Genomic DNA, 23,591 nt, shown 5'->3' with positions numbered 1-23,591 from the left:
GTGAAACATTTCACTGGCATTTGTTGGAAGAGAAAGACGGTAATGCCTGATTTTTTCCCATGTGTGAATGCAAGTGGTTGAATCATGGACATGCATGAACGGTGCCCTTGTCTTTCGGACTTTTCCCTCGACTTTCTCAAGTAAGAAGTGAACTTCTTTATTGATGACTCCATTACTCTAACCGTAATTCAGGCATTTTATGCAATGAAAACACTGACCGTTTTTTTTTTTCATCGTAAAATTTTGTTTGAATCAAAAATATAGCAGGAGTTGGTGTCCGGAAATTGGGCATGAAGTGTATTGTACATGCATGTATATGTGTGTAATGGCAGCGCGGCCCAGATTTCGGACACGCATTTTTGTTCGGCTTTTTTCCGATTTTTTGGCCAAATGCTAGTTTCATCTCTGACTATTATTTATTCATTTGTTTATTTATTTCTTATTTTAACTGGGTAGCCCATTCAGTGGAATCCACTGATCTCCCATGGATTCCAGTAACGATGTGAAGAAATTACACCTTATTTTTAGTCCAGCTCAACCAGTCCAGTCTCTTATAGAGAGAGCCTGAAGTAAAAGGTCACGCAGCGAGCTTCCGGACCCCTCACGCGGCCCACCTATGGGCATTTTACACTGGGTCTCACCTGCTATCATTTTTGACAATGATTTCTAACCGCAATCACCCTAAGAAACATAAATGTTGGAATTTATCTTGGTATTCCTCAAGGAAACATGTTATGAAGTCACTTGGAGATGGTTAAAAAACGCACGACCTTCCACATCCTGCATTATTGTTCCAAGGTCTTCCTTGTTCGTTCACGTTTGTTTTCACATCATGTACTTGCGTGAGAATGAAAGTGTATAACGACAAGAAGACGTACCTACCTACAGCCGATGGGTTCTAGATTTAGTCGGGCTGGATTGCATGCAGTCCTTATCACCAGTCGTTTTAGATTTTTTTTGTAAAATGCTAATGAGTTCTTCAAGTTCATTCAAAAAAATTGTCCTGCTAGTCAAAACAGCGGCCGGCTAGTCAAACTATTCCTTAAGTAGCCTAGCTGGGGAGTCAAAAATTATTAGGATACGGCAAAGATGAACGACAGGAACGTACTAGAATTAAATCATTCAAGTCATAAAGAAAACCCCATCAATTTGTGTCTGATTTTATCAACTGTTCTAAAAGGTTAAATTATTGGATCTGTTTATTAGAAACACTGACAATTGAGCCTGAAAATACGCCATTTTGTATTTGAGATAAGAAAAGAATGCGGGCTAGTGAAAATGCTCGCAGGCTAGTTAAGAGTCCGTTTCAGTAGCCCGGCTGGCTAGTGAACAAAAAAGTTAAGGTTGAACCCTGCATGTACATGTAGTTCGTTGTTATGGGAGTACATGCAGTTCAACTTAAAACTCATAAAAGCTCAATACCAAGCCTGTGTATTGTTACAAAATGTACATGTACCAGTACAATGTCAATGTACACCATTGTGAAGGTTTCACTTGGAAACGTCAGAGTTGAACATGTACGGTAGTTGAGTGCATCACAAGTCCTCACAACTCCATAAGTCATCTGGCAGTCCTAAGTCAACTCGCAAGCTATTCAAAATAACCATGACCAAGGCATTCCTTTGTTATTGTTCATCCACTGTTACTGGTGACCAGACAAAAAAAAAGTTTGTGAATTGCGACGGAGTTAAACTTGTGAACAGACATGCGGTGGAATTGTGGACGAACTCGACTGGTGCGTAAAGCCCAACGATCAATTATTGTCATTTTTTTTGTATGCATGAATGCAGGTGCATTGGGTTGAGCAGCAGGTGGCAAGGAGCAGAAGTAAAAGAGACAATGCTGTGCCTGCCAGGTCCCAGCTCAACGATCCAAATGGCCGCTGTGGTACCTTGTAAGTGTTGGGTGATAGATATATTTGGCTATATTTCACTTCAAAAAGTTAAGTTTGGTTAGCTTTTAAAAGCTGTGCACACTCACAGAGGGTGTCGTGTACATGTAGGTCTTTGTTCCTGTGTGATATGCACAGGTACACAGTTCAGACATGTGTCATACTTTTATTTTCACTGAATTTAAATTGACAAAACCTGTCTCCAGTGAGTGATTTCCATGCGAGGGGCCTTACTGTTGAGAACCACTAGCAGATCATTGTCAAGAATCTGAAATCATCTTGCTAAGTCAATGACCAGAAGAACTGTCAATTCATTCTTGCCAAAATCTATGTATTGCCCCCCAAAAAATAGGTCACTCCATAAATGTTGGGTCCAAAAGTGTGACATTTTGTGTGTGTCTCTGTTACACCTGACCTGGGTAATTTGCCATGCAAGTAATCATTATCATTAAAGGGAATATACAACATTTGCAAACATCGAAAAGTAAAACTACCAAGTTTTTACGAAATACCTTACTAGGATGTTGGTAAATGACAGTCTCAAGCATCTTGTAAAATTATGGCACCTGGTGTGAAGTCATTTTCAAGAAAAGGGTATTTTTGTAAACATTTCCAACGGTGGTCGGCCGACCAGCGTTGGAAAAACCTAACTATTTTTCAACTACTGCTTCAAATTTACCATTTTTCAGTCCAAATTGTGTTTGCTATTGGTTACATGTTGACTTCATGAACGAGTGCAGGCCAGCTAGACTGGTTCCCTTGCCTTACAATTTTGCATCATCTAAAAATTCATTTATTCTATTTTTTGTGGAGTCAGGGAACCAGACTACTTGAAAATTTTTGTTTTTCTTGGTGTTTCCAACCTTTTCGAACACAAAACTTCAAAAATGTCAGTGTAACAATATTTGATCTATTATGCTAACCTCTCAAAAAGTTCATTTCTGAAAATTACAGCAAAAGCCAATGATGTACATTCCCTTTAAGATTGACTTTGAACTAATTTTTATTTGTTTGGCAGATACTTTGCGCTCTTGGGAGATTGTCTAAGGAGATTGTCTAACTCTTCGGAGATTGTCACTGTCAGAATGTGTCATGAATTACAAAATCTTATAATACATGTCAGATGAAACAGGCACACACAAAATCTGACCCCAATTTATGGAATTAGTTTAAATTAGTGAAATTTATGTACTAGGTTGTTTTCAAGTTTAAATTCAACACAAGTCCAGATTGTAGATTTTATTTTATAATTTTATGACAGTGACACCCATGCCTGAAAATTGTTTTTTTAAGTTTACTTTAAACTTTTCAAATAGTTTCCTGAGTTAATTTGTGAAAACATGCCAAATCGTTTATTTTGTCTCAATTTCTCGACACAGCAACGAGAACCAGGCCTCGATATGAATGTGATTCCAGCCTGGAAAAAAGGCTACACGGGCACTGGCGTCGTGGTGTCAATTCTGGACGACGGAATCGAGAAAAACCATCCGATCTGAGCGCCAACTATGTGAGTAAACAGATTTCAAATATTCTACATAGTTGTAGGCTAGTCAATCACAAGTTAAATAAAGATTGTTAGTCTTGCACAAGTCATGAGCAATTAAAGTAACTCTGAAAAAGAAATGTCTAAGTGTATGTCATTGTTCGTCCCTTGACATAATGAAAATCTTCAACCTATTTTATTTTTTTCTGTTACACTGATTCATGTTAACTTTTTAACCATTTTCCGACAAGTACATGTAGGTACATATTCATGTACATGTACATGATGATTTTCTTTTCCAGATGATTGTAACTGAAAGTTGTCTGACTGTCTAAAAAGAGAAAGAATTTCACAGATCAAGTTTCATTTTTCAGAGAATTTGCAATTCGTTTCCTTGACGTTTTCTTGCTCATGTCTCCCGAAACTCAACTGAAACTCACTTTATGATGTCAGAAAGTATCTGTACTTCCTGGTTTCAATCGCTTACAGGCACTTTTTAATGGCTGATTTGTTTACTTTTGGAGGGTGAAAACTTAAATCAAGTTACTACAAAAGCAATACATTATTTTCAAAGAAACCGGTATTCTTGCTTAGATATTGTTTGTGGCATTTTGAAATGTAGTTCATACTGAAACATCGTAAAATAAACAAAACTATCAAAGCAGTTGCAATACATGTACACGTACTTTACAGTGCTTAAAAAAGAAAACTGTTGCATGCATTGGATACATTTGTACAATACATTTATAGTATGCATAGGCCTACATTGTATACATGGTGAAATCGCATTTGATAAAATTGGTTTTCAACCACAGAATGCCCATGCCAATGGTCCTGTTTTGAATAAAATGAAATGTTTTCCTTTTTTCAAAGTGGTCACAATTTTATAGGGTTGTCCCGATTATACCCAATATTTGATCATTTATCGAATATTTGAATAGCTTTTTGTTGGATCGAATATTGGAAGAAAAAACCCCAAAGCACGTACTGTTCACACATGACTGTAATGTTAAAGTAATCGTGAAGTTGTGATGCTTTGTCAGATGCCATTTTTTTAAAGGTACTTTTTGTCGAATGTCGACGGCACTTTATTGTTCCTGTCCTTTTAGCCCTTGGCAGTAATAAAATGCTTACTGCAAAACACAGTGGCCCACAATATCGATTGCTACATGCAATTTTAACCGGTGCGGTTTGCATGCAACTTTTGACTAGTGGGGCACGCAGTTGCAGCTTGCACATGTAAAACTTGATCGGCGATATTCAAATATTCGGTCAGACGCAGTTTCGAATAATAGAATAGTAAATTATTTGAGAATGTATAGCCCTACAACTTTTCCTTAAAAAAAAAAAATGTCAAAATTGTGACCAACTTGAAGAAAGGAAGGTCTACATGTAGACCTACGGGTATATGAACATGATAAATGCACAATTTTGTGTACATTGTAAGTTGGGGGGGGGAGGAAAAGCTAGATATTACCACCACATACCGGTATGTACGTGTCCCTACCGAGCCTACCTTGCAAAGTTGGTCAGCATTCTGCTAGTACGGTACCAGTACCTACATGTAACACGTCCTTGCACAACAGAGATTATGTCATGGTGCTATTTCATGATGTACTGTAGCAAAACAATTCTGGTACCATTTACTTTAAGCTCGATATACCGGGTAGTTTCTTGCAAAGATGGCATGGTATTACCGATGCGCACGTGGAGCTTTTTGTTTAGTACCTACATGTATTTTAAGTAAATTCTGCATCTGGAGTGTACACAAGCTGTGCATGTTAATGGTCTCAGTGAAATGGATGGAGGCTTTGTTAGCCAAAAGAAAATGTGTGAAATTTACACTGTAAATTATGTGCTTACATGCAGCAGCACTTTCAAATTTCCCCCATCTTGCCCAATTGAAGAGCTTCCCCCCACAGTACATGTACCGGTGCATGGTGCTGTCCATATTCTTCATTATGTCAAATAATGTCCACTATGGAAAAATGGAATAAAGATACCGGTATGCTTTTGGATTTGGAAGTGTGTTGATGTACATGTACAAACATACCGGAACATGTTCCATGAATGCTGTACACATACCCGGTAGTACTGTACACATACATGTACATGTACCCCACATGTACTTGGGGAAAAGTTAAGTGTACCAAAGTTAACATTTGTACAAAAACTATTTTATCATCTTGGGATTCTTGGTGAAATTTGGCTTTTCCTTTTATTTGACTTCCCCACAATGTTTTCCCAGACCATTCACAGAATGGACTGGTGTTTATTTAGTTTCACGTTTTCTACTTGCATAAAAATATCTTATTACATTATTGATTACCTCTTTGCACCGGCAATGCATCTAAAGGCAGCTTGTCTATTGTGGACCCATGAATGCACATTGTTTAATCATGCATGATTATAATCATGATGTCGGCAATTATGCGCTCACTGAAATTTGTAAATGTTTGGAATTGTTAATTTTCTTTGGTGTCTGTCATGTCTGTACATGTATTGTGGCTATGCTTGATGTCTTCTATCGTTTGTCGTATTGCTACAAAAATGAGGTTTCCTGTGGGCAATTAGTTTTTTCCTTTTGGGCACTTGCATACATTTGTATGATAATCATTGATGTACTATAATCATGATAATTGTCAAATCTCCCCTACAAAAAAGAACAACAAAATCGAAACTGGAACAAAAAAAATGGAATTAAATTTCAATTATCAGTCTGAACTTGTCAGTCTGAACTTGTACAGCCTTTTAAAAAAGGGGGGAAAACTTGTAGGAGGTACAACATATGTACATGTAGCTCAATTTAATGAGTTGCCTGATAAAATTACATGTTCTTGCATTCATGGTCATGATGGTACATGTACATTGTCCAATTACATGTACATGTACATACCGATACATACAAATGTAATACCGGGTACATACTGTTCTTCAATCCTTGCAAAGATTCCGTTACAGGCAGGGTACTTGAACATGTACAGTAAAAGTACAGAAGAGTGCAGTACATGCATAAGGAGTCAAGTTCAAGTATGGTACCGGTATTAGATCTCCATGACCAATGCATGTAAAAATCTTGTTTCTCTAAAATGTTTGCATCTTTCATACACTTTGTGTGGTGCGAATTCTTGCATATCACTCCTGTACAATTTCTGTTCATCAGTGGTTTGCATGTTCTTGTGGTTTATTTGTGTTGAATGTCTCAGGACCCTGTTGCCAGCTACGATGTGAACGGTCGAGATGACGACCCCCAGCCAAGATATGATTTCACCAATGAAAACAGGTGTTGTGTGTGTGACTCTTGAAGCCTGTCTTTGCCCAGCTCCGACTTTGTTGGCTATAAACCCTGCCCAAAAAGTTTTTGCCGATGCACATGCGGCAGACTGACTGCTCCCCATGCTTTTGATTCCACAAAGCAAGCTTAGAATTACCTGAGATATAAAGTGGAATAGTCCTAAAAATGTGTACACAATATACTTGATTGCAATTGTGAGAAAACTTTATGATGTACATTGAACATGTAGTTGGGGGGGGGGAGGGGGTTATAACAAAAGAAATGAATAAAAGTTTGCAAACCATAATGTAAAAATTTGAAACAAACTGGCACTCAGGCTTCTAAAGGAAGGTTTAAAAAAAAAAAGCAGTTCTGTTCCCACAAAGCCAAATACATGTACTCAACAAGATCACTGTTCCCACTCCTTGCTTGCTTGGAATCAACAAGTTGTGGTATTTATGTGGAGATTATAATGGTAGTCTGCGGTCACCGGTATCCATCGTTACCTCCACATGGTCCACAGTTGGATCAGCAGGTGGGCCACAAAGTCGGAGCTGGGTTAAGACCGGAGCATTAGTGCATGGTTAGCAGCCCTGTACTTCACGTCTGCACCACTTTTATTTTTCTGTCGCCCACTCACATGTCTGTTTTTGCTATTCAACATGCTGATGTAGATTTAGATGTGCTTTGTTTGCATACAGATATATTTACAGAGTAAACAAGTCAAGATTTTCAAGTGCAATAGGTGTCTGTTGTAGCACATTACAGTAAACAACTCATGTTCCTTGTTTGTGTATAAATTCATGAATCTAACTAAAAAAGTTTTACTATTTCGGCATATTTCATGCATAGCACTGTTGACAAAAAGGTGGTATGGTAAATTCACCGCTCTTAACAAAAAGGAATTAAAATTTATAAAATTTGAAAGTTGGTGCACCAAGAAAAAAAAAAAAGTTTCTCTAAAAAACAATTGGTTACACTTGCTCTGTTACATTTGTGTTGTCATTGTGATTAAATTGGAAAAACTTCCTCTTTCAAAAATATCTACATAACCAATGCTTATGAAAGCATAGTAATTATACAAAGGTGTAGAAACTGCATCCTGTAACTATAATGTATGCAAAGAAATGATGCTTGTGACGGCATCCATTCTGCTGCACGCATGTTTCATGTTTTCTCATAATCTAACCCATTTTTCCCCCATTTCTTTTGATTGACACCTGAATTTAAATCCTGTTTTTGTACAATGTACTTTTAGTTTTGGCCTCAAACCTGATTAATTGTTTATTAACAGTACGGTAGATGAAACAAGGTGACGTTTCGCACATTGTTTCATCGTTGGTAATTGTTAAAAGAAAACACTTTTAAAAAAAAATTGTTGATAGCAGGTAAGTTGTCGTGTATTTTTAAAAACATGAAACTGACAATATTGCACAACAACCAATCTACGAGATAGATTCATCAGCCAACTTCCATGAAACTTGTCCTCGATGTGCAAATGTGGGCCCGATCTTCACCTTTAGGTTATGATCCAAAACAATAAGTTTGGTTGTTGTTTATCTTGTTCTTTATTTAGAGTTTATTGTTTTACGATTAGGAGTTTAATTGATTTCACAAGCACTTCGTATTCTTAGGATTACACTTACATGTGTACATGTGTTTGCAAAACTGTGGAAATCAGGTTGGAGATTTCGCCACTTACAAATTCTTGTTTGTAATTTCAAACCCACCTGAAATGGAAAAAAAACCTAATTTTAAGTCAAAATTAAACTGTCTAGTTAATTGGTGCTTTGGGCAATGTTGTCAGTGTTCCTCAAATTAACTTTATTTTTCCCCTCCGCTCATTTCCAACTCATGAACTTTGACATCTCCCTCATCACTTGTCATTCATCCTTTCTTTCTTTAATCATTGTGATTTCCCTAACCCAACGCTAACACTCTAAAGGACGCACCAGGCAGTTATGATCTAAACGATAACGATGATGATCCACAGCCCCGCTACTCGCCGTCAAATATTAACAGGTTTGAATTTATTTTAAAAGAGGTTTCATATTTTTCTTCTGACAAATTCCAGTTCAGAGTAAAAAAAAAGGGAACTTGGAACAATGTCTTTTTAAAAGTAGTTTTATTAAGTGATTTTGTTGAACCCCTGGTCTGAAATGAAATGTATAGTTTTGTCAAATTACTGTGTTTTCAAAGAAATAATGCAGAGTTGGAGACAAGGTCACCCGCAACGTCACAAAACAGCCGTCTACATATTCGTGTCTTTCTCATGTTATTTCCCAGTAATGTGAAGCATGGCAGGAGTTTTCAAACAGCCATATTTCCAATGCTGTACATACGGTGTCTCCCCCCCCCCCCCCCATACAGTATAAAAAAGACCACAATAGACAATTTTATAAACAATTCTGACATGTAGTTCCTGGGTTGTCACACCTTTCATTTTGTTTATATTACATACTTATTTATTCGTTATTACTATTTTTATGCCCCGCGGCGAAGCCGAAGGGGCATACTGTTTCCGCCTCGTCCTTCCGTGGGTGGGTGGGTGGGTGGGTGGGTGTGTGTGTCCGGACAAATCTTGTCAGCACGATAACTTGAGAAATACTTAACATATGAACTTCAAATTTGGTTTGTGGATTGTTCTTGGTAATCCTAAGAAGCCTTTTGCATTTGGGGCCAAAAGGCCAAAGGTCAAGTTCACAGTGGCTAAAACAATAGAAATCTTGTCAGCGCGATAACTTGAGAAATAATTAACATATGAACTTCAAATTTGGTTTGTGGATTGTTCTTGGTAATCCTAAGAAGCCTTTTGCATTTGGGGCCAAAAGGCCAAAGGTCAAGTTCACAGTGGCTAAAACAATAGAAATCTTGTCAGCGCGATAACTTGAGAAATACTTAACATATGAACTTCAAATTTGGTTTGTGGTTTGTTCTTGGCAATCCTAAGAAGCCTATTGCATTTGGGGCCAAAAGGTCAAGGGTCAAGTTCACAGTGGCTAAAACAATAGAAATCTTGTCAGCGCGATAACTTGAGAAATACTTTACATGTGAACTTCAAATTTGGTTTGTGGATTGTTCTTGGTAATCCTAAGAAGCCTATTGAATTTGGGGCCAAAAGGTCAAGGGTCAAGTTCACAGTGGCTAAAACAATAGAAATCATGTATTCTGAGATTATAGGGATTAGGGATTAATTCATATAAAACCTACAGAAGACACTAATGCTGTCAATGAATGTTCCATGTGACCAAGGTACATGTAAGTTGATGTTAAAAGAGTGGTGTTATGTCATGGGAACTGTCACCGTTGCGGGGCATTTGTGTTTGTAAACACACCTGACTTGTTGTTTTAACCAACAGTTTTAGCCGTCAACATCTTAAATGTGTTCATGCTTTTAAAGTGTAGATTATTCCAACAAAGTAAAACAATTTTTTTTGGGGGGGGGGGGGGGGGGAGGGAAAGAGGGGGTGGGGGGGGCTGTTTCAAGGCTGGGTTTGGAAAAAGTTTCTATTAAATTGTTTTGGTATCGGATCCAAAACCCTACTTAACTCACTGGCTTAAATTGCCAAGAAAATAATGACAGTTTTTCCTTCACAATATGTTTTCTTCTGGTTTTAAAAAAAAAACTCCCACATGCTTTGTCATTGAATCTTGCCACAAATTGCTTTTCCAACGACCATCAAAGTACAAAGCAATTACTCTTTAACGACAAAAGCTTCAATGCTATATTTAGAATCAAACATGTGGATGTTTTTTATGAGCTAGAAGTCTCAGTCTGATGGAAGTGAATATAGGAAGAGGACATATTGAAAATCAGCCAGGATTTCCAGACATTTGGCAACGAGATTTTCTGTCTTTTGATTTTGCTCCTTTATTCCCCAAACCGTTTTTTTTTTTTATAGTTTGAAATAAAAAAAAATGTAAGGTCATTGCCGTTTACATGTAGGAAAGGGATACAGAACATGTACATTGTATATATCGTAGGAAGGTAGCAGTTTAACAGTCAGTAAGGATCTGCAGACATACATGTATGGAAAAACATTTCCTCTCAAATTTGTTCCTTTTTCTCCCAAAACATATTCACATTTTTTTGATAATATGAAATTAGGAATGTAGGGTCATTGCCATTTACATACCAGTATAGTAAGTAGCGTATGTAGGAAGACTACAGTTTAACAGACGTATGTAAAAAAGATATCCTCTCAATTTTGCTTCTTTTTTTTCCCCATACATTTTTATACTTTTATTTATCATATGAAATTGGAGATGTACTCGTAGGGTCATTGACATTTACATACATAGGAAGTGTATAAAACATATAGGAAGTTTGACAGTCGGCTAGGATATACATTTGTACATCAGCAGACATATGGTAAGATTTTCTCTTTCATTTTATTTTTTTTTTTACACTTTTTCTTATTCATTAGGTAGAATTGCAAATATAGGTTCATGTATAGGAAGTGTATGTAACGTATGGGAAGAGGGCTGTATGACTACCGGATTCAGCAACATCAACAGACATTTGGCACAAAGATTTCCTTTCGATTTGGCTACATTCCCCCCCCCCCCCAACAAATTGTTTGTGATAATTGGAAAAACGTGTAGAACATGAAGGGTTTTCCCCGAGCATTTAACTGATTCAAGAATGTTATCAGGATTTTCCTGTGTATTATGAACACCCAACCACCCCCCTTCCCAATCCTCTTTAAATGTTACAGATAATTCACATCTTCTTGGCAACAGATTTTCTTTGTGGCACATGTATCCATTCATCCCAGTGGGAAATTATTCGGACCTTTTTTTTTAATTATATATTTTGCCACATTGTTCAAACCACTTGCCAGCCTATCCAAACGGTTTTTCCCAATCGAGCACCATGATTCCAAAGGTGTCTTTGCCAGATGGTCCAAAATCACATGGACATCCTTAGTCATTTCAATGCCCTGGTTTGGTAGGGCAATTTGTTTTCCGTTTGCACTAATGTACGTGTAGTTGTTCGGTTTTGTTTACGTGAGCTTTGCGGTTTTCACGTTGAAACTCTTATTTGGGATGTAAATCCAGTACATTCATTCCCTCTAAAGTGCACGTGTCTGTTCAGAATTCAGCATCGATCAGTCTAAGTGCTTGATAATCTGCTCTTGCTTTTCGATGGCACAATCCTAGAGCATTGGGCTCATCTGGACTTGACTCGTGCAGTCAAACTGGGAAGCTGATCTTTAGCTCATACAGTACTTTCCCCTGCCCACGCATTGCACACTGTCATCGATGTTAAGAAGTCGTGATGCTGTCTGTCTGATTTTATCCCTATCTCCCCCCCCCCCCCAACGCCTCCCCAGGGCCTGTCTGTTCTTATCTGTCAAAGGCACGACTAGAAATGTCATATTTTCATCTCGTGAGTGAATACAAATAGTTTAATCCATCCGATCACGTACCGGTACGCTGCGTCTTTCCTACCATTTTCTACACACTGACACATTTCTGATAAACATGCCTGGTTCTATAACTCTTGAGTCGTGACAGATCTATAAACCTCCCCACCTCCCTCTCCCCCCCCCCCCCCCAAAAAAAAAAAAAAAATTAAAATCTGCTTTAACGCCCACACATTTGTATTCAAAAGGAAAACAGTGATTTTCAAAATAACATTTATGGGGGATTTTTGTCACATACATGCATGTATGAGTTCTGAAAATTGAACTCTTACACTAGCATAAATGCACAAAGACATATTATTACTTTGAGTCGTACTGCACAAACTCCCACCAATTTGTGTTTAATAGGATGCCATATAACTACAGTGTACTGGCTTTATGGAGGGATTTTTTTTTCTCACAAAATCTGCTAAACTGGGGTCATACCATTTAAATACAAAGTTGTTACCATTTTTTTAAAATTCCGAACGTGAAGTACCAAATACAGACATATGAACAGCTCTTGTTACTTCCATGGCTTAGTTATACACACCACTACTTTGTTCATATAACTATTTGCCCATTGCATGTTTGTGCCAATTGCAAGGTTAAACAGTATAAACCAAATTGTACAAGTACGAAACACTTAACAAAATTGGTTGTCTGACAATGAACCTTTTCCATTCAATATCCCATTTATATTTTAGAATGGCCGGACAGCCCTGACTAATTAAAATATTCTGTGGCCGAGAGAAAGTTTTGATTCAAACCCCGTGGCCATTTCAAACAAAAAGATCTCTGTGAATCATATTTTATGTTTGCTCCACATCTGGATATGCCACGCGATAGCTTTATTATCAAACCTTTTATCCAGCAGGGCGATATTTAATTAAAAATAGTGAAGGGATTGTGATGGAATTAGCGAGGTGTTTTGTGTGCACAGTGTTGGATCTTCCTGTGATGTAATTAAAAGGCCACTTACGGGCTATTCAGTTGATAATCTAGTTGATTGGATTCAAAAAGAATTTCATTGTTTAAACAGGGAGATCATTACATGTAAGGTACAGATGTGGCCTCAGTACTGTTTGCAAATGTGGCATTATGAAAACGGCCTTGTGAAGGTTCTTTTCAAAAGGCCCTTCATTCAGACCATGGAGCTATTATAGCTCCATGTTCAGACTATTGGAGGAAAAAGCAAACTATATTTTTTGGTGAAGATAAAGATATTGAAAAGCGACTTCCAATTGATTGTATAGTGATAAGGAAGTTTATGCCATATATCAGGTACATTTACTTGAAAGTGACTTTAGGTTGAATACAGTGTACAATTAATACCAAAATTTCTATGTTGAAAAGGTTTATAATTTTGATTTTTAAATCTTGTTCAAGCTTTTTTTTCCTTTGGAAAAATACTGCATTCTGCTTACGCAATTTTTTTTTTGTAATTTGATCTTTTTGGATGGTTTCAACACCACTGAACGGAAATTTGAAACTTGAATTTCTTGAAAGTTGTCGACTTAAGTTTCATTTTCACATTCGATTGTGGGTTTTGATTTGCAGAAACTGCACACAGGCCCAATTGTGTGTGTCACCAAAACGTCTACTGATATAGCCTATTGATCATCTTAGAAGCTTGTGATTGATCTTAGCATGTGGTTTTGGCAGTGCTGTATTTGTACCCTGTGGGTAGATCGGAGTTGTCCTCTTGTACTTTTTCAGCTCTGGGCAGCTGTCGTGTTCCTTAATCCATCTCCAAATCCTACCCAGAGTGGTATTTTGATGGAAATTCCAGGCTTGAAATTCTTTTAAATTTATTGATTTTTAAAAAAAAAATTCTTTATTTAAATTTTCATTCATAAAATTTTGAAGTGCGTGGTTTCCTTTCAAATTTTGTTGATCTTACTTACAATGCATATGGAATTGTGTAATTTCATTTGGGATTTACATATTTGTTTCGCATTGGCATACTTTGCTTTTTATAAGCATTTCTTTTTACAAATTGGCAGCTCTTTATCACAAATTGACTTAACATATACGTTTCATAAAAACAAAATCATGGGAAAGTCTAGTTTTATATTTTAAGAAATTCTCTTTTTTTCTGCTTTAATTGAACATTGCATTAACTGTTTGAAAAGCAATTTTAGAAGAAATATAAGCCAAGAAGGCATATAAATTTGTTTATCCCAAATTCCTGCTGAACGTGCACTGGTCTATCTAGGAATAGATTTTTGGTAGTAAAACCAATAAATGAATTAACACTGCTATTGAAAAAATACATGTCTTTTTTTTTCTCCGCTAAGGATCTAATCATAAAGAGTGCAAATTTGGTGTCAGCGGAGATCGCGCATCTTCGAGAAAAGGCAAAAATTTAATGTCTCTGAAACCCTGTCCCTGAATTATCTCTTTACGCATTGGACATAGCAACTCAAGCACCTTGAAAAACCCCTTGGCTTCTGGCAAGATGCAAATTTACTTTTGGTCCAGTCTCAGGAAGCACTTTTGTAATCTTGATGGTGCTCTGGGCAAAGTCTCTTGGTGTTTGTCCACGCTTTTTGAGACAGAAGTGCCTTGACAAAGTCGTTAAGATTTCTGCGTGATCAACTTCAACAAGAAATTTGAGTTCCTTTTGCCCGCAGGGATGAGACAAGTTTTTTATTGGGATTTGAGAGTTGAATGATACGGATGTATTTCTTTCAACACTCAAGTTGTCTTTGTCTTCTTCTTTTTTCCATCTTTTTTTTTTTTTTTTAAGGTTTTTTGGTTCCTTTTAGGAAGGGCAGAATTTCATATTAAGAAAATTGCCGAGAGAGTGCTCGTAGCAAAAAAGATGAGTTGAGAAGAAAGTTGTTGCAAATGAGAAAGTCGCGTGTTTAAAGGGTAGAAGAGATCAGAGTGACAGATGTTGCGCTGGGAAATGAAGCAAGTCTAGTGGGAATAATTTCGGTGGGCAGCATGATAAGTGGACAGAGGATAGGGTTTCACCTGGCCCAAAGCACATGTAATGTTGATCTCTCTGATGAGCTGCGTGTTTGCATAATGCCTCGCTAGAGCAAGTCAACGTGCCTGTTCATTTACATGAGCTTATAGTCAGCGCCCGCTTCCTTTTGACTTTTCCTGACATTTCAAGACGCTGTTTTTGGTTTCATCCAAATCGGGACAAAGGGAAATTCAAAGATGCATAACAGGTATTTTTAAAGTTCAGGTTACCTTTCAACGGACAAAGTAAGTCGGGTGTTGTCTATAATTTTTAAATGTAGATTATCAAAAAAAAGCTGCCTTTTTTTCTAGACTCGCTGAATACTAATAGTTTTTGTTTGAATTATTTCAAAATGTACCATCAGATCATCTCTGTCATGCATGAAACTAATTTCATTTTACTGACTTTTCAACGCTAACGTTGTTAACTACCAAAAGATACCTCTTTCATAAGTTGGTTGGGTTTTCAAAAAGCTAGAAATAGGAAGACTATTAAAATAGCCAGCTTACGTATTTGACGTGTACATGTTTATACACTCAACCAAAAAAGAAAGTCCCCCCTAAATACTTTTTTGTCTAACTCAAAAACTACTGGGCACATCTTGCTCAAATTATGACTGATCAGTACAGAAATTCCTTAGCAATCCAGCCATACCCTTTGTTTGGCCCAAAACAGTGATAATGTGTACACAATTATGCAATTTATGACAAATGGTACCGAAAAAAAGTTGCACTTTTGTATACGTGCATGGTGAGTGTGAACCGCAACTTGCACGTAAACAAAAGTGCAACTGTTTTCGGTATCATTTGTCATAAATTGCATAAATTCGTATACATTATCATTGTTTTGGGCCAAATAAAGAGTATGGCTGGATTGCTAAGGAATTTCTGTACTTATTAGTCATTATTTGAGCGAGAGGTGATCAGAAGTTTTTGAGTTAGACAAAAAAGTATTGGAAGGGGGGGACTTTCTGTTTCGGTTGAGTGTATTTGGGGTATAGATTCATACAACATCTTACAAATGTAGATGCAATTTCATCTTCAAAACTTGATGCTTGAATATTATGAAATATTCTGACTAGAAAAATGAAAGTACTCTTTAAATGTCCCTGAGAGGTTTGTCAAATATAGAGGTATCTTTTGGTTCAACTATTCTTGTTTTGAGTTCAACCAGTTTGATTCAAATGATTTTGACTCCTTTGTTTGTACAGGCATGGGACAAGGTGTGCTGGAGAGGTTGCAGCATTGGCCAATAACAGTATATGCAGCGTAGGCATTGCTTACAACGCAAAGATTGGCGGTGAGTCTGGCGTATACAAAAGTACAGATGTGGTTTTGTGTCAAAAGCATTTTGATCAAACATTATTTTGTTTCCCTTTCAATGGATTCTTATCGTAGCAATTTTTTTACTTGATCAAAAGTGAGAGAACTCGGTAACTCTGTTTTTTCCTTTTGAAGAGTTGTATTTATTGTATATTAATTTTTTTTGCATCATTGTTTACGCACTCTATGTAGTTTCAGTTGTGTTGGCTTTCTGGAAACCTTTTTATTTCTCATGACGTGATTTAAAATATCTTCACTTACTCAAAATTAGGTCCTCCATTTGGGAGGTTTTTTAAATCTATTTTGGAGGGAAATCATTCCAGGAATATGAACAGATGATTTGGTAAACATATTTGGCTCAGACCTCCAAAAAGTTTACAAAAACGGCCGCATCATGTACATCAATGTGCATTACAAATGTAGTTCTGTAATTTCCCCCATGTTGTGAGACGTCATGACCCATTTCCTTCTACCATGCTGCATCAAGGAAATACATTGAAACTTACTTCCCTTCACATGTTGGTTGCTGACAGCATCATTCAGAAAGGATTTACTTGTTGAAACTCCAAGGCCATCACTTAAAAAAGTGAACTTTTGTTAAGTGATTTCTAACCTTCCCATGTTCCTAGTCAACCTTTATGTATGATATGTAAATCATAATTTTTTCATCATGAGTTATACCTTAGAGAGATTAGGAACCAGACATTAGGAATACCTTTCAATGTCTCCCTAATGTCATAACTCCTGTTAAGTTTTAGAGGTCATTGTTCAAATATGCTTCAAAAGTTTCTTTGTCTACAGAATTTGGTGGATTTTAATGTAACTTGAATGGAGTGATCCCTGGGTGGGGTTCATGACAACTCTTCTGAAATTGGAGGTCAAAGGTCATCTATGGGTCAATTAAGGTCATTGTATAAAAATGCTGAAAGTTAGACTTTTAAAAAAAACCCACAAATATACAATGTAGGAATCGACCATGAAAAAAGGCGACACTTGCAATCCGCTGATCTCTTGTTTTTTTAAATTGACAATTTCATCCCTGAATGTTCACAGACTGCTTGCTGTACTGTAACCTGCATGTAGCCATTCCAGGTTGTCTCTCTATTCCAACCATGCACCCCACCCCCTCACTTCAGAGAATAGTGATTTATTACAACTTTCTGATTTGGCAATTTGATACCGGAAATCATTAAATCGGCAAGCTCTCTTGACTTGTAAATAAATGCATGTGACTTATCTTTGCAAATTTATCGGGATTAGCTGCAGTCACGACTTTGTTGGGACGGATATTTTTTGCATGCGTGGCAAAATTTTTAAAGGATCCTAGACATTGCTGGTTATGTCAGTTCCAAAATTAAAATTGGGAAAGAGTGATGGGGGGAAAAAAAGTCCGCATGTCGTGACTGAATGAGGATTCAGTTCATGTTTTTTAATGTTGCCACGGATCGCATCACTTTGTTGCATCATTCATGTACATGTACATGTACTTCATGTTTAATTGACTCATCACATGTACTTGCAGTGGTTGACGGCAAACATTGGCACTTTCACACATGGGTACCAATTCCAAATCACACATTCTCTTCATGTAACAAGCCGTTGTAGATGATTGTTACGGAACACATTTTTTACACCGGGGCTGTTTAGATGATCGTTACCGAACATTTTTTTTTCACCTGATGTTAGAAGGATGTTTTTAAATACAGAAACTCAAGGGCATGAAGGGAAAGGTTTTTCTTTTACTTTTGCAAACTTGCAAATAAAATTATGCTGATAAAAAATTTTTTTTTTTTTTTAATACAAGAAAATTGGATATTGGATATTGGATATCGCGATATATTTTTCCTGATATTTCTGTTTGGAAAAAAAATGGATATATCCTTCTTTTTTTTTTCCATAAAAAAAAGTGATGTCATGACGATGATGTTGGATATGGCGATAAATTTTTCCCGATATTTCGGTTTGGACAAAAATGGATATTGAACAAGCTTAGTCAGCGTTTCGTGTTGGCCTTTCGTCAAAGTCGGTTTTCATTATATGTGTTTTTGCAAAAATGATTATTGTTGGGCTCTCTGTCTTTGGTGTTTCTGTGTCTCTATAAATTAAATTACATGTTTTGTCATTTTGGTTTGCCGTGAAAGTGAAATTGAAATTGAAGGTATCTGGGACGAGCTGTCTCACCTTTCTCTTGTTCAAAATATCCAGGCAACTTTTGTTGTATTTTGCGGAGATACAATAGTTTGGTTTTGACTTGTTTTATGCAAAACATGAAGTAATTCGCACCTAGTTGTTGTTTGATTTTAATTTGATTTAGTACGTGTGAAAATCTACAATCTGCATTCTGATAAATTTTTTATATTGCTGGAAAAGTGGCAACTTTTTTTGGAAGATAAACAAAAGAAGCAAGCTGGTCTTGATTGATTTAAGAATGAAAAAACACATCGCCAAAGATAATATCAGTCCGAAAATTGAGAAAAATAAATAGTGTTAACTTGAGTGTACATGTACCTTAATGCCTCGCAATTATAAGATATACTCCACTTAAGCACTGGAAATCAATCTTGGAGTAGAATTCCCCCCTCCAAAAAAAATAAAAAAAACCAAAGCAATTCAAAGAGTGGGCTTCGACATGCCGTTAATGGATGCTGTGTTCCTGTACCGCGAAGCTTTCAAGATTGCCGCTTCGTGTGATTATCGCTTGAAGCTAAATGAGCCGTCATTAGCAGCCCTGGTCGGTGCTTGGAGCAATCAGGATTTCTATCAGAGAACTCTCATCCTGTCCTGCGGTGCGTGACTTTTCTAAATTGCTGCAGTTAATTGTAACAATCATTCACTGAGTCATATCCGTGTTGGGGGCTAATTGTATCGCTGTGCTACAATGTAGTATCAATTTCACTCACAGTATTGTCTGTGTTTTTTTAAGTGTCACCCCGAAAAATAGATTTTTAAATATTTTTATAACTGTTATTTTTCTGACATCATAAAAGTTATTTATGGAATAATTACCTCTCAAATTTTTGAATTTGTGGCCCAACAATAATCCATTTCTTGCAGGGTGGACTGATTCCTGCCTCCTATCATGCCCATCAGCATTGATAGACTGGGAACCAGTCTGCTCGCATGGCAGGTCTGTTAGTGAGCAAGTAAGCTCAAATAAAGGCCCGATAGAGTTGCTGCCGTCTTGCTTAAAATGGAAATAATCATGACAGTAAAACGAGGGGGAAAATTTGTTTACATGTAGATGTACAAGCTCTGCAAATACATGTACATGTTAGTATTTCTGGCTTTTCAAATTGTGAGCAACTTTTGATCTACATGTAGGCCCTATGGCATGTATGGATTCTAATACTGTTCAGATATGTGTACCACAAATACTAGTCTGCATAAATTAAGATTTTCTTGGTATTTCTTCTTTTCAAAAAACAGTGAATCAGTAATCAAAAGTCATAATTTTTATTCATTATCATCATGGAAAGTTATAAGGTTACTCGCATTACAGTGGTTACTCGCATTACCGGTTACTCGCATTACCGGTTACTCGCATTTCAATTTTTGACACCTCCTGATGACATCATGATTGGTATCATTTTCATTTCTTTTACCCGTTCAATAGTTGTTACTAAGGGAAGAAAGAAATATGAAATGGCAAAGACAGGATCTATTTCATTCAGCTGCAGTATCAAAAACTTTATCTTTTGGTTACTCGCATTACATACCCAAACCAATGCAACAAAATTGCATCCTCACTGCTATACAAGGAGCCATGGTCCAAAATTTGTTAATGTTTTGAGAAGATCTGAAGTCAAAGTAAAGTATAGTTTTAATAAGGCTAATTCTGTGTCAAAAGAACCAACCATGTAAAATTTGAATATTGAAAAGTCGATTTTTTTCCAACCAGAAAACACCTTTAGTAATCTGATTTTTTTTCACTTAAAATGATGAAGGATTGGCTAAAAAAGTTTATATCCTGATCCTTACATGTGTTCGCAATAACTTAAAAGTAAAAAGCAAGCTCAGGAATGAATTTCATTTTTGGGGGTCATGTCTGTTTGCTTGGAATCGCTCAGAAGCATATTGGTACCTCTGATATATACCGTACTTGTATGTACATGTACAATGTATATGATGTCCTGCAGATATCCATGTATTAAAATTACAAACGAAAGATTATGAAGAATCAAGAAATGCTTTCCCTCGATAAACATGGCACATACCGGAAGCACATTTGTTTTTTTAGCCAAGGGTATGCACAGTGGGACAACCTGTTTACAATGTCCATTATATTCTAACGGTTTTTGAAACCTATTTTTTGGGAATCACCCTGTACTGTCATTCCTTTGTCCTATTCCCAGATGAAGCTTAGATTTCAAGCCAGAAATGTATACTTCGTATGGTGTACTATAACAATACTGCGGCAAATTGATAAGCCAATGTTTCCACCCCCCCCCCCTCCCAACCTATGTGCATATTTACTTCATGCTGTCATACATGAATAATGAGATTCGTGCGCTGGGCTTCCTTACCTCGGGCAGTTTTCATTTACATGTATGTATCAAGCTTAAGAAAAAAAAGCCGACTTACGGACCATATTGTTTCCAGACACATGCATATTCACTGACATTCATTTTGCAATTTGGGAGCCGGTGTGAAAAACTGGACCAGACAAAACAAAATTTAGTAGCCTGGTACATGTTCCAGTATAACATAGTTTAGGAAAGATGTTGTCACATTTTAGGAGACCAATATAGACCAGCTTATCATTACGGTATGTCAGAATGAAATGTTGTAACTTAAAAGGCAAAACAAAAGTCAAATACTAAAATAATACAGTGATACACCAAAGCACACTATTTTAGAGGGATTTAAAACTGTGCAAACTTTTTAATGACGTTTGTGCCAGAGTCCTGTTGGGGCCCAGAATGTTGTTTATTTTACTTGTTGATAGTATGCATGTGCATACAATGTACACTCTTGTTTTACCATACTCTCGAGGACAATGCTTTGTATTTCCCTTTGTCCCGAGGACTGAAGGATCTCCCTTTGTGTGTCGGTTCTCTGGGGGTTATGTAGAACACGTACAATTATAGTATATTACCATCACTTCCAACCTTGTTTTAAGGGTAAATCTTGAATCTTTTGCGGTTGCTGGCCATGTACATGTGTACCTGTTAGGGTAAGAATTGGTCAAAGGAATGTTGGGACAACCAAATAATGCAGGGAGCTTATAGACACGCACTCCCTGTGGAGTCCCAGTACATGTCTCATCCCATCAATCACATGAAGTGTGTTATGATTTCACCTGTGATCAGATGACCTATGAGTGTCACTATCCTTCACATGTACTCCGCATCATACCAAATTTCTTCTTGACAATGCGTATCACATTCCATTGGGCAACCTGTTTTGAATCTGCTCGATCCCCCTCTGTCTTTAAAACAAATCCGGAAAATTTATGGTACAGAAAATCCGACTTGGCTCCACAGCGTGCAACATCCATCCTGTTTTCTTGTGCCAAGTCGCAGTAAAAATCCCTGCAAAATGCCCCCCACATATAACCAAAAACAAACGGGAAATTCCCAACCTGTTGACGGGCATGTACATGTAGCTGTTCAATCCGCAGGTAGTCATATCGTGCCCATATGTGGGTTAGACAAACAGATGGGTATTATTGGCATTTTGTCAGCCAAAGACTCCCCCCCCCCCTACCCCTCCAATGGTTGTCTGGAAATCAATCGACACCCCACGCAGAATGTACCACCGCTGTACCAAGTTGTTTTCCCCCTCTGTGACATTTGCCGTTTCCAAAGGGAAGGATATTGATTACTTTCTAAGGTAATGTCGGGGGCGATAAAGCAATCAAATCTTGGGGGGGGGGGGGGATAATGCATAGAGAGGTGTTAAGATGACACCAAGGGTGACAATTAGATTCAAATTACTCGCCAAGTCTGTAAGTGCCTCCAGCAAGGTCTTTATTTGAAACAGTGAGAACTGAGAGGGAAAGGCGATGTCAGTCCAGCTCTAGAGTAAAATTTAAAAAATCTATTCTGCTTTTTACCTGCGGATAGCAGCTCTACATGTACATGTACTCGTGACTCTCTGTAGCCCCAACATTTCACATGACCAAACTGGGGTCAAAAATCATCATGGGGTCAAGGTTAAAATAACGTCAAATTTCAAGAAGCTCAGATAAGCTCAAATAAGCTCAAATAAGCTCAAATGACAAAAGTAGCATTACAAAATGTCCGTGGTGACCTTTTTCATCTTACCTATCTTTGAGACTCTCTATGGCCTCAGAAACGGATTGCAAACCAATGCAAATTTGAAAATACAACATATTTGCCTATTTTTTACAGTGTACCGGTAGGCCTATAGTACAGTATACATGTAGCCGGTACGTTGTATGTTGTAGCATAGAGCTAGGACCCATAGCTCTTTGGTTGTAACATTACAGCATGCATCTAGATGAAGATCTGAATTTGTACATTTGTGACATACATTTGTACATTGTAGTTGCATCATTGAGCATGCTTCATTTGTGTACTCAAACATGGTACGTGTGTTGTTTCTGGAATAATGTCTACCGTGTTACAAAGAGAATGCCGTAACTTAAATCAAAAATGTCCATCTGTGATACAATGCGTCGAATTACATGTACATGTTCCACACAGAGTTGATATACATACATGTACATGTACACACAAGTTCCTTATGCGCCTGCAAAGTACTTAAGTAAGGGAATTAATATGTGCTGGGAGGTTTAAAAACTCTGTTTAGGACCGGTTGGAGTCTGGATGCTGATACCCGAGCCAAAGGCATTAATTGCATTTATCAGATAGAATTAAAGCAGTGCGCAATTAACATCAAGCTAGTGTATTAATTTACTCTCTCTAGCATCATTAGATTACATGTACATGAGTGCGTGTATATTACCTTACAGGCTATTCATACAGTTAAACCGTCTTATGCGCAAATTCTGCAAATTTTCACTTTGAGTTTGCAATTCAGGCATGTATATTTTCACAACAAAAAGTTCTCAGAGTATACAGTGCTTATGGGCTCTGTGCGACAATAAGAGAGGGTGCTTTTTTAACCACTTCTGAGAGCCTGTGGAAGGGGCACACCGCGGGTGTATACTAGTTTGCGCGTGTGGGGTGCTGTGGTCCAGTGGTTACGGTGTTCGACTCGTGTGCCGTGGTACATGGGTTCGAATCATGACACATGGTGCTTGCTCTTGAG

At 37.3% G+C, this 23,591-nt stretch overlaps 1 protein-coding gene across 1 annotated transcript in view; it reads left to right on the top strand.

Annotated features, from left to right (window-relative positions):
• LOC119741748 (furin-like) overlaps nucleotides 1–23,591 on the top strand; it is a 48,851-nt gene that overhangs the window by 5,680 nt on the left and 19,580 nt on the right. The window contains 6 exon segments of the mRNA XM_038217630.1: nucleotides 1,791–1,872; nucleotides 1,875–1,894; nucleotides 3,271–3,379; nucleotides 3,382–3,398; nucleotides 6,581–6,657; nucleotides 16,244–16,332. Of these exon segments, the coding sequence (XP_038073558.1) occupies nucleotides 1,791–1,872; nucleotides 1,875–1,894; nucleotides 3,271–3,379; nucleotides 3,382–3,398; nucleotides 6,581–6,657; nucleotides 16,244–16,332 (394 nt within the window).

This window comes from Patiria miniata, unplaced genomic scaffold (assembly GCF_015706575.1).
Source record: "Patiria miniata isolate m_02_andy unplaced genomic scaffold, ASM1570657v1 HiC_scaffold_5, whole genome shotgun sequence".
NCBI lineage: Eukaryota > Metazoa > Echinodermata > Asteroidea > Valvatida > Asterinidae > Patiria > Patiria miniata.
Note: the sequence above shows the minus strand (reverse complement) of the source record. Positions and strands in the feature narration are given on the sequence as shown.